Here is a 12441-nt window from a genome sequence, read left to right as displayed (position 1 = left end):
TTCTTAGGCTTACCTGATTTCGACTGCGATGAAGGTCTCTCGAGCGGCTTCAATGACTCTGGGATCGACATCGAACTTTGGACACAGACCTCGATTTAGAGAGTTCCATTGGTGCTTTTTGTGCATCTCAGCGTAGAGCTTCCCCTTGTGGTCCAGAATGGCCTTCCGTTTCATCAACATGCAATCTCTACAAGCATTGAGTGGCACAGGTTTACTTGGTGGGGACTGTCACAGACCTCTGTCTACAAGAGTCCCGGTAACTTTAGTAGGTGGTTTCCCTTGCACACTGAAGAAATGTTTAGGTAAATATTAGATATGAAGGGAGCTCTGAATCTGCTTCACGTGGTGTGGAAAGAAAGAAACTGACGTCAGCATGCAGGAATGGACTACAAGGGTCTGCACTTTATTTCTGGAGCAGAACAGTGTCAAAGCGGGGATGCACGGCGCCACCAGACGGCACGCTGAGGTACTTCTGAAAAGTTTCCCGAATCCTGTCCGACCCTTCGGGAATATTCAAAAAGTGAGAAATCTACCGGAAAGAGCATTACCGAAGGTAACTAGTTTATCAGGAGCGCTCCAGATTTTGCTTAAAGCTTGAGATGCCTGGGCTGTGAGTAGGCAGAACCCTCGCATGGATGTGACACTACTGCACATGGTTTTTTGGATGACAGTTGCCCAAATCCCCCACCAGCCCACCAAAGAGTCTCCCTTTTTTCAGGTATAGGATACTCCATAGAGATACGTATAGTAATCCAATTAATGCCATGCAGTCATCCTTAACCTATTCCATTAGACCTGTCTGTTCCCATAGAGCCCTTTACAATCTTTTTATTTTCTTATTCTCCCTAGTTGAATAATACATGAAGCAGGGTGGTGTAGGAGTTCATTGCCAAGCAATTTCACTTTCTTTTTGCTAGCAACGTCCCCTGTAGAGGGCATACCATGACTGCATTGCTTACTCCTGCTAATGTACTAATCTCCTCTTGCAGCAACCTTGCTACTTATTGCCGGTGTGTAGAAATGTATTGAATCGTTTTTTTTAGTTCCTTTGCAAACTTTAAATAAAAAGATTTGAAAGAAAAAATAACTCTGTTGACCGGCAGGGAAATCAGATTTGAAATATTAAATGCCACCACTAAGCACACCTTCCTGCCCACAGTGTAGGGTGCTTAATACTTAATAGTAGAACATGTGACATCAGAATTCACACTCACTCACACACTCACTCAAAACTCCACTGTCACTAATCAGGCTGTAGCTGGCACATAGGAAAAGTCAAAGTAAAGAGCATACGCTGTGATCTGACTTTTGACCTGTACCACCTACAGACTCCATTCAAAGACTGTTTTATTATATTGATTTAAAATCCAATCTAGTGGGGAAGTCATATTTTTTGTAACTATGTCGCAAATGTTACTTTTAAAACTTATTCTTACCCTGCCTAAAGCAGCTGAAGTCCGATATGCGTTAGTTATCCAGCGACTGCACATACTGCACTTGGCCTAATTTAGGTGTGAAGGAGATTTGAAAACTTCTACCAGAGTAGGGACAATGGCATGGGAATTAAGGAGGTGTTTTTATTCCCCAGGAAGGAAGACCTGTTAGGGTGTGCCCAAGAACTTTATGTACTTCAACATGGTGCTCCCTTTCACAAGTAAATGTTGGGTGAGACGTGGAAAGCCCCCAATGTTTGTCCCCCTATTTGGACTGACACCAACCCCAGTGGAAGGAACGGTACCCACAGAATTTGTTTTGAGTGACTATAGAGAAGGGGACTGCTCATTAGTGTGGTACTGCCGCTGGGTATTAAGATCATCAGCTATGCTGATGATACTCAGCTGGTGGTAGGCCTTTCCCAGTCGGCTCACCAACCCGACCGGCTGCACTTGTGTCTGGATAAGATCTACACGTGGATGTGCAGCTCAGCACTAAAGCTTAACGGCTCCAAGACGGAACTGATGCTGCTGGGGAACTCTTCTCCATCTTTATCCCCCAGCAGCTGGCCGGATTGCCTGGGACCAGTTCCCACCCCCAAGCAGGAGATCAAGAGCCTGGGGGTGTGGCTCGAGCAGGACCTTTCATTTAAAACTCATGCTAAAAAGACAGCTGGCGTGTGTTTTGGCCTGCTTCGATCAGCGCGGAAGATTCTACCGCTGCTCCCAGCGGCTACTAGGAGGCTTCTCGTCCAGGGGCTTATCATCTCGCGGCTGGACTTCAGCAACGCGTTGTTCCTGGGCGCACCAGAATCTACCCTGAACAAATTGCAGCAAGTGCAGAACGCGGCCGCCAGGCTCCTGACGGGTCTTCCCAGGCGTCAGTCGGCTCGCCCTGCATTGAAGGCGCTGCATTGGCTCCCTGTCAGGGACAGGGTGAAATTCAAGTCACTCTGTATCGCCCATAAAGTCCTGCAGGGGGCAGGTCCACCCATTCTGGGGGATATGGTTCAGCCCTATAAGGCCCCCCGTTCTCTCCGTTCCGATCATCAACATTTGTTGCAGGTCGGGAGGGTGCGGAAGGCAAGAACTGGTGGCAGAAGGTTTTCGATAAATGTGGCCACCTTGTGGAATTCTCTTCCTCTGCACTTACGCTCGGAAGCCAGCCTCTTTCGGTTCCGCAAACTTTTAAAAACTTTTTTGTTCTCTGCTTAACGCCTGCTTCAGTGTGGTAGTGTTTTTTCTCTGGTGAGCGCTGGGATGCCTACTGGTAACCAGGCGCTATATAAAACTCACAATAATAATAATAATTAGTCTGGTTTGAATATACACATAGGCTCATATGCACATAGGCTCTGCACAAGGGGAAAAGGATTTCCCTATATTGGATTTTGGGAATAAGATGCACTGTGGGGTTGTTTGCAATTATGTGTGCAGAAGATCAGAAGAGCTCTAAACCTGCTGTCTGTGACCTGAGAGAAGCTTTAAAGGGCTGGACCTGCTTTCCCTAGTACAAGGGGCAAAGTTGACTCCAAGGGTCAGTTGGTTGACCTATGAGAACGCAAGAGGCCTTTTCGTGGACGTTCCCAGCTGACCAGTGGCAACTGAATTTGCACTGGACTTTGATGCGGGCCTCTGCCCAAGACCCTGAGATTTTTTAAGTGCCCTGTCCTGAGGGCCTTTAGAAGTGTACCCCTGTAGATTTTCTTGCAACGGAATATAGTTTAGAAACTATGACCAACTGTTCCTCCAGAGATTTTGGGGGACCTTCAGGAAAAGGTATCCGACTGGCTGTTTCACTGCATTAGATTGAATTTCAGCTTTATCCTGGTCAAGGCTCAAAGCAGCTTAAAACAAAACCGACTAATTTCCACTCTGCCTTGGGAACTTAAACATTTTCAGCAACAAATGTCCAAAGCTTTGCATTGGGACCAACCTGTTCGAAGATCCGGCCTTCAGTCCCATAGCGGCAGCTAAAATTTCACTGGTGGCCTGCTCAAGAAGGATTTTTGTTCTCAAAAAGTGGCAAAGTCCCTTTCTGTGTTTTCAAATTTCTTAGACTTCTAATTTTCACCAAGACTAACCCTTTTGTTGTATTCAATCAGGGATCCATCACTTTCGGCCTCAAATCCTGCATAAGTCCCTGTCTACCATGTCTATACCTATCTTTGGCTCTCTGCACTGTTTTGTGGTATTTTACCTTCAGTCTTCAAAAATTTGTATCTATGGTTCACCGTATTGGATTTGTGTTTGGATTTTTCTTTCACCCTTATATTTATTCACTTTATTTTGAAGTTGGTTGTGGAATTTTATTGTTTTGTGTCTTTCTGCTGGGTATGCTCTGATTAAAAACTTTAAACATAACCTTTGATTTAAGCCTAACTGATTTGTGTGATGTTACTGTGGATGGAGCACAGGTTAATTTTATTCAATTTGTGTGACGTCTAGCAGGTGGTTGTCTTATCATTTGAGGGGGGTACTTGTCTACACCAAATAATAATCCACTTTCCTACAAAATGTATTGGAATATTCAGTCCTTATTCATCCCAATTAATTAGCTGTCCACTTTTATTTGGATACCTCATTAGTTCAAGGTAAGTAAATCCATAGAGTTCAGTTTTCTCATGTTCTCCAATGTTGCGCATGTACATAACCTATCAGCTATCAAATGTTTTCAAACTGTAATTGATAAACAAATGAAGACCACGGAACTTTGCATTGTATTTCAAATGCTGCAGTCTTCATGTTGATTCCTTCATTCTGCAAAGGCAGCTGTTGTAAAAAGTCTTAAGTAATCTGTTTCAGACAGGTTTTGATTTGTGATGTTTGACTTTGTACTTCTGTCCTCAGGGGGCTCTCACACACGGAGACCGAAGAGCAACAGAATCAAGAGACTTAAGCAGGTTCAACTTTGACAACAAGGTAATCCTGTAGTAACATTTGATGCTTAGTTGTGGACAGGACTGTTATTTATTAAATAACTTTGATGTAGCCCAGTGTAGGAATTTTAAAATTCTTTTACAGTATCTTGAACATTTGTTACCAGTAATAAATTCTTGTGGTGAAGTATTCCTATACCTGTGACTTCTGAGTTGATATAAACTTGTTGTTTCTGATGGATATTTCTAATTTAGATTGATCTGGAAGATTTCTCAGCGTTGCCCTGTGCGCCACTAGGTGGTGCCGGACTTCTCTGCATTGGTTTCATTCTGCCCCTGAAGTGATAGAGCGGAAACGCATATAAGCGCCACCCTTACACACAGACGTCCGTTTCTTTCTGTTAATTTGTATGCTGATCCGGGCTGTGCTCACATTTTCGACTGTTTTTGAAGCCTTTTCAAATTCAATGTACAAGGAAACAAGGTCTCCTTATAAAAAAATGTTTCGCCAGACTTTTTTTTGTAAATATTTTTATTAATTTCACAATATCAAAGGTCACATACATCTTCTATTCAACATTCTGAGTATTTGTACAATGATTAGTCACCAGAATAGAGGGTAACATGGTCACAATCATGGAATGTCTGTCTCTCTCACTCCTGTGTGCTTTATTTCCATTTCTACCGTGGGGGATATACACAGGTGGCCATGGTATGCATTCTATTTTCCCCATTTTCTGTCCCACTTCTTCGAGCACTGTCTCGATTTAAATACCTCCTTTTCTGCAAACATACATTTATCAAACTCTCTCACGCACAGCAGGAAAGAAGGCTCGCCCGCCACCCCCATCCCTTCGCAATCTCGCGTTTGATTAAAGTGTAGCCCAATGTGGTCAGTTGTTCTACCTCCATGAGGTCAGTTGCCTCCCATATGTTGAGAAGACCTAATCGCGGTGTGAGTTATCTCTTTACCCAAGGCCTATTTTTGCCAAGGTAACTCCGGTTAAGTAAGATCTGTGTAAGATTTTAAGTTGTATTAGTCTAAAACGAAGGGTGATGGCTGCTTCTCTAGGGGACATTATTGCCGACTGCCAGTCCTCATCATCATTGGGTCCTATGTCTGCCTGCCATTTCTCTCAGAGTTTAAGGAACGCGTCAGGTAGGTTATTACATAGTTTTATCTGATAGAGACTACTAGCCGGAGATTCCTTAACGTAGAATTATCCCCAGGCGTGAGACTGGATCCGGATTTTTTTTTTGCCCAACCTCCCTGCGCGCTGGGGGGATGGCATTACGCGGCTCTGCCCAGGCGTCTCCCGTGTACGTGACTTCAGCGAGGTCACATAAGTTCCACCCCGGCTCGCCTACGTCATTGTTTTCCTTTTCCATGTGCAACGCGGATCCGGTTCTTGCTTTGGGCTGGTTAGGCCTCTTTTTCCTTTGATCTTTTGTGTATTGTGGGAACAGTGTGCGGATGCCTTCTGGCTTCAAAACGTGTTGGTCTTGTGGACGCTTGATGTCGGCGACGGACCCTCCCCTCATTTGCGTGTGGTGCTTGGTGGAGGATCACGGCTCCACGGACTGCGAGGCTTGTCGGCGGTTGAAGCCGAAGTCGCGGCGGGAACGCCACATGAATCTCCTCTTGGCTCGCATGTCCAGATCGGCTTTGTCTCCTTGCTCGGCTTCTGCGAAGGGTTTTCAGAGCTGCCGTCATCGTCGCCGTCGTCCTCATCCAGCTCCTGTGCCGCAAAAGCGTCGCTCCCCTGTGGGTAAGTGTCACAGTTTGTCCCCAAGGGCTGGTTTCCGGCCTGTTGGGGGCGTGGGCTCTCTGCGGGTGATGCGGCACAACGTATCGTCCCACTGTTTCCCGGTGAGGGGGCATCGAGAGCACAAATGGAGACATATGCGGCGGCTTTGCAGGCCTCGCTGGCTTCTCCTTTGCCTCTTGGGATGTCGGTGGATCCCTTGCGCCATCTGGGGCCCTTTGCGGCGTCGCCTGCGTCTTCAGCTCTGCACCAACTGGTTTGGCTCCAGGTTTGGAGGATGTGGTGCTGTTGGGGTGCGGCCCTTCGGGGGTCCCTCCTTCGGACCACGGTGCCTCCGCCTTGCCGCAAGCTCCTGCTGGAGTCCCTGTGGTGTAGCGTGAGGTCACAGCCCCGAGCCCCACTCGGCACTTTCGACAGGTTCTGTCTGAGGCCGAGGTGCCGCCGCTTCGGCGCCGGCAGCTGCTGGCCCGGGTGGCGCCACAGGGGTCGGCAGACCCCTCTCGTTCCGTCATGGGTCGAGGCTGAAGGGGGACCCCTTGCCCCTCCCCTGGCCCTTCTCGTCCCTCCTTCGGCGCCTCTTTCTCCTTTTCAGGCCAGGCCCTTGCCCACTCCGGTTGGCTTTGGAGACGGCTGCCTTAGCTTACAGCAGTCACCCACAGAGGAGCTGCTTTTTCCCCCGCGGGCCCTACGGAGGCGGGTGTGGCCTTCGCTCGCGCAGTTTCCACAGCTGTGGGAATTTTGCGCGTTGGAGATCTGGCTGCTCATTTCCCCGCGGACCTTCTTTTGGAGGTTCTTCACCAGTGCTCTGGTGGGAGGGTGAAGAAGGCGAAGAAGCACTGTCGCTCTTCGCCTTCTCCCCGTCCGTCGGCCGACGCGATGCGGGATGCAGATGGTAGTCCGGCTCTGCCCGTGGACACTGTTGGGTCAGCTCCAAGCTTCCCTCCCTTCCCGGGAGCCGGGGCAACCCCTGCCCAACTTCGTAGATTTTACGAGGCCCTCCACTCCATCCTTGGGCAGCCCGACTCAGCCGGCGTGCCTTCGGGCTCCGCAGATTCGGCTGGGGGTTCTAGGCCTTCGATGCTGGTGGCTTTGGCGCCGCAGGGTCCCCAGGGATACAGGCCTGGATCCGGATCGGCGCTGGTCGACCTTACGACACCTCCGCTCCTTCTGACGCCGGTTGTGTCCCTAGCAGGCGTCGACCCCGGCCTCCCACTTGACATGGACACAGAGCCGGACCGGCGCCGACCGGTACTTTTGTACCTCTGTTCTATCCTGGCGTTCCTCATCGCCCTGGGTGGCAGCCAGAGGAGGACTGGGAGGGGTCTAGTGAACCTCAAGCAGACCAGCTAGAAGAGCCGTACTGGAGAGAGGAACTGGGTGAGGCCAGTGGTCTGGATACAGCCCGAGACCGTGGTAGGATTTCTCCACCCACCGTGGCTATGGAGGAGGAAGCCTCCTATGCTGTGGTGTTGCGTAGGGGGGCTGAGGCCTTGGGCCTTAAGCCACCTACCGTGACAATCATAACCAACCTCCTGACTGAGGTGCTTCACCCAGCAGCAGCCTCTTCAGAGCCCCTACTGCCGTTCAATGAGGCCGTCACAGACATCCTCCAGGGCACCTGGTACAAACCCACTACAGGGGCTCCTGCTGGTAGGATGATTGCCAGACGTCACCGCCCGCCCCGGGCCACCCCACTTTCCTCTCCCAATGCCCTCCCCCTGAGAGCTTGTTGGTTCCAAGCCTGAACGTCCAAATGCGTGTTCCCTACTGCTTCCCATCGATAGGGAATCCAAGAAGCTAGATCATTTTGGGAAGTGGTTTACTTCCACCAGCCTAGGACTTCGGTCAGTGAACACTGCATGTCTCTTACGCCGTTACACCCACTCTGTGTGGGACACAGTCGCGCAGGTGCTGCCAGAGTGCCCGGAGGAGGCCCGGGCCGTTCTCTACCGTGCAGTTGCCAAGGGTAGAGATGCGGCGAAGTTCGCCATGTGATGTCGGCTGGACACCGCCGACTCACTAGGCAGCACGATTTCAACATTGGTAGTTCTGAGACGCTATGCCTGGCTGAGGTACACTGGCTTTACAGGCGGTGTCCAATCGACTTTTGGACATGCCCTTTGATGGCCGTCGCTTGTTTGGTGACAAAGTGGACAACGCGCTTGAGCGCTTTAAGGCTTCTAGGGCTATTGCCATATTCTTGGGCCTTTCTGCCACCTCCCGCCCCGACCAGTCTGCTTTTCGCCTCCTTAGTGGCTAAGGAAAGGGTGCCCCACCACGTTCCACCCAGAGTCACTGGCCTGCACAAGCTGTCCAGCCTCTGCACGGCCGGGGACGTGGGACCCGGCGTCATGTGTCTCGGGCCAGCGGGCGGGCCATTCCACCAACGCCACCTATGCAGCAGCCTCCAAACGTTCGTTGTCCGACGTTTCAGGGCCGCCAGTTACCAGTGGGCAGTAGGATTCGCCATCACCTTCCCCACTGGCACAACGACACGTTGGACAGGTGAGTTTTGCAGACAGTCCGAAGGGGCCACTCCCTCCCCTTTGAGACTACCTGTCCCTCCATTCCACCAACATTCCATCACATGTCGGAGGATCGTTTGGCCCTTCCCCGCCAGGAAGTTGAGGGTTTCTCAGCCAAGGGAACTATCGAACGAGCCCCTGTGCCGGAAGTAGGTCGTGGTTGTTACTCCCGCTACTTCCTAGTACCCAAGAAGGACAAAGGCGTGTGTCATATTGTAGCTCTGAGAGGTCAACCGTTTCCTCCGGAAAGGAGAAGTTCAAAAGGTTGATCCTGGCTCAGGTCCTGTCTGCCCTCGACTCTGGAGACTGGATGGTAGCGTTGGACTTGAAGGACACTTAATTTCACTTCCCCGTCTTGCCTGCCCACCAGCGATACCTACGATTCACAGTGGGCCACAAGCATTTTCAGTTTACCGTGCTCCCCTTTGGCCTTACCAGCGCCCCTCGGGTGTTCACGTAAGTGATGGCGGTGGTCACAGCTCATCTGTGCAGATCAGGGGTTCCAGTCTTCTCCTATCTTTATGACTGGTTGTTGAAGGCAGACTCGCCCCAGGCTGTTGTCTCCCACCTCCAGGCTCCGGCGTACCTCCTGCATTCGCTGGGGTTCACTATCAACGTGCCTAAGTCACACCTGATTCCCTCTCAGAAGCTCCATTTCATTGGAGCAGTTCTGAATACAGTGCAGTTTCTGCGGCTTATCCTCCTGAGCAGCAAGCCCGGGATATTTGGGCTATGATAGTGATGTTTCAACCTCTATCCCGGATTTCAGTGAGAATGACTGAGGTTGCTGTGCCTCATGGTCTCCTGCATCCTGCTGGTATATCATGCCAGATGGCATATATGGGCTCTGCAGTGGGACCTAAAGTTCCAGTGGGTGCAGCATCAGGGCAGTCTTTGTGATGTCCTCTAGATCTTGGAGGGGACTGCGAGCCAGTTGCAGTGGTGGCTCACGAACCAAGATTGGGCCATTGGCAGATCTCTCTCCCTTCCCCAAACAGAGTTCACGTTCATCAGTATCTAGGAGCTACCATAGACACATCTACAGCTCTAGCATATCCCAGTCCAGCCAGGATACAGAGGATTCAGACCTTAGTCTCCATTTTTCAACACCAGCAGTCTCTCCAAGCCAAAGTGTTCATGGGACTAATAGGCATGATGGCGTCTTGCATCTTCATAGTTCCACATGCAAGACTGCAAATGCGCCCATTACAAGAATGTCTAGCACAACAGTGGAATCAGGCTCAAGGTCAGCTCACAGACCTGGTGTTGGTAGACAGACGTACATATCGCTCTCTGCAATGGTGGAACACCAAAAACTTGACAAAGGGACGGCCGTTCCTAGAACCTGTTCCACAGATAGTGCTCACGACAGATTCATCCCTCACAGGATGGGGAGCCCATCTCTTACACTATACCACACAAGGCCAATGGAACAACCAACAAAAACTGTTCCATATCAACCAACTAGAGCTGTTAGCAATTTTCCTAGCACTCAAAACGTTCCAAGTGCAAGTACAAAACAAAGCTGTCTTAATCCTGACGGACAATATGACAGCCATGTATTATGTACAAAAACGGGGCGGGGGGGACACATTCTCTGCAACTGTCCCAGCTCGCACAGAACATTTGGAGATGGGCCATTCCTCAAAACATACACCTGACAGTAGAACACCTTCCAGGAATTCACAATCAGATAGCAGATCTGTTGAGTCGACAGTCACAACAGGTTCACGAATGGGAAATACATCCACAAGTTCTTCAGCCATTCTTCCAAATGTGAGGGCATCCACAGATAGATCTGTTTGCCACCCACGAAAATGCAAAATGGGCAACCTTCGCCGCCAGGTTTCCACACCCACGGTCAGAAGGGAATGCGATATGGATGAACTGGTCGGGCAGATTTGCGTACGCTTTTCCGCCTCTCCCACTCATTCCACTAGTAGTGCGCAAACTCAGACAACATTCTCTCAAACTAATACTAGTAGCTCCCACATGGGCATGTCAGCCGTTGTTCACCACACTACTAGATCTCACTGGTTCCACATCCAAAATTACGGCTCACGCCCTCCCTGTTAACACAGAACCATGGCGAAATAAGACACCCAGAACCAAGCCAACTGAATTTGGCGATCTGGCTCGTGAAGTCTTAGAGTTTGGTTACTTTAAACCTACCACCAGACTGTATGAACATAATTAAGGAAGCTAGAAAACCCACTACCAGAGCGTGTTATGCCGTTAAGTGGAAAAGATTTGCAATATATTCTAACAATAATCACATTGATCCGCTGGTTGTTTCCATCCAAAATATCATTTGCTACCTTCTACACCTACAAAGGTCCAATTTAGCTTATTCTTCCATACGCCTGCATCTGACAGCAATTGCAGCCTATTTACAAAATAGACAACATCTATCTCTCTACAGAGTACCTGCAATCAAAGCATTTATAGAAGGATTAAAATGAATAATCCCACCTAGGTTACCACCTGCCCCGGTATGGAACCTAAACGTGGTCCTTACAAGACTTATTGGACCCCCTTTCGAGCCTTTACACAAATGTGAATTGCAGTTCCTAACATGGAAAACTGCTTTCCTTGTAGCCATCACCTCTCTCAGAAGAGTTAGTGAAATACAAGCATTCACAATACAAGAACCATTTTTTCAAATACACCCTAACAAAGTGGTTCTTGGGCCTAATCCAAAATTCCTGCCAAAAGTTATCACTCCTTTTCACCTTAACCAATCAATAGAACTACCTGTGTTTTTCCAAAAACCCGGACTCTGTTGTGGAAAGGGCTTTACACACCTTAGATGTTAGAAAAGCCCTGTTATACTACACAGACAGGACTAAATCCTTAAGAAAGACAAAACAATTATTTGTATCTTTCTCTCCCCCACACAAAGGCAACCCCATCTCTAAGGGGGGAATTGCCAGGTGGATTGTAAAGTGTATACAAATATGCTATCAAAAAGCTAAAGGTACACTGACAGTTCCTCCTAGAGCGCACTCCACTCGCAAACTAGGAGCCTCTATGGCTTACTTAGGAAATAAACCACTAGAGGACATATGCAAGGCAGCAACATGGTCTACAATACACACCTTCCCTAAACACTATTGTGTTGATGAGAAAGCCAAGCAGCAAGCTGCAGTAGGCCAAGCTGTCCTCAGAACACTGTTTCAGAATACTGCAACGGATACAAGCGGCCACCGCTAGGGGAGACACCTGCACAATCGATGCAAAAGTGTACGATCTGCAGCTCATATGCCTCGAACGGAAAATGCTACTTATCAGTATGCATCTGTTCTTGGCATGTAGAGCTGCAGATTCGTACACGCCCTCCTGCCTCCCCGGGACTTGTATTCGTTCCAGTTCTCATCTTACTTAGATGCACACACATGGACATCCTTTCTCTTTACTTCTACTAACTCCATTTCCCATCATGGCGAAAAACAATCTGAGGATGGAGTCGATGACCATGTGCAGTATTGTCCAAGGGAGGAGTCACCTATCTTGTGACTACAAAGACTTCTTTCAAGAAGACAACAACCTGAAATCATCCGAGCCCAACACCAGGTGGCGATCTAATGCAAAAGTGTACGACTCTGCAGCTCTACATGCCAAGAACAGATGCATACTGGTAAGTAGCATTTTTCTTTCCAGTCAAGAGGTAGGTGACTCCTCCTTTCGGTGATAGTGCGCATGAGCGTCGACTTCATTGTTAGATTGTTTTTTCCACCATTGGGTTCGGACGTGAATTGCTGCGCTCCGATTCAACACTGTTCTCGGGTTCCCCTCGATGCGCAATCCACTACCCTCGACAGACAACGCCCAAGAAAGC

The 12441-nt window shown here is 49.1% G+C and overlaps 1 protein-coding gene across 6 annotated transcripts in view; it reads left to right on the top strand.

The window, feature by feature from the left end:
- SBNO1 (strawberry notch homolog 1) overlaps positions 1-12441 on the top strand; it is a 1344504-nt gene that overhangs the window by 1049818 nt on the left and 282245 nt on the right. For all 6 annotated transcript variants that reach the window (XM_078667602.1, XM_078667600.1, XM_078667599.1 and 3 more), the window contains one exon: positions 4284-4355. In XM_078667602.1, the coding sequence (XP_078523728.1) occupies positions 4284-4355 (72 nt within the window). The remainder of the gene's footprint in view (positions 1-4283; positions 4356-12441) is intronic.

The sequence above is a fragment of the Lissotriton helveticus genome, chromosome 11 (assembly GCF_964261635.1).
Source record: "Lissotriton helveticus chromosome 11, aLisHel1.1, whole genome shotgun sequence".
Classification (NCBI taxonomy): domain Eukaryota; kingdom Metazoa; phylum Chordata; class Amphibia; order Caudata; family Salamandridae; genus Lissotriton; species Lissotriton helveticus.
Note: the sequence above shows the minus strand (reverse complement) of the source record. Positions and strands in the feature narration are given on the sequence as shown.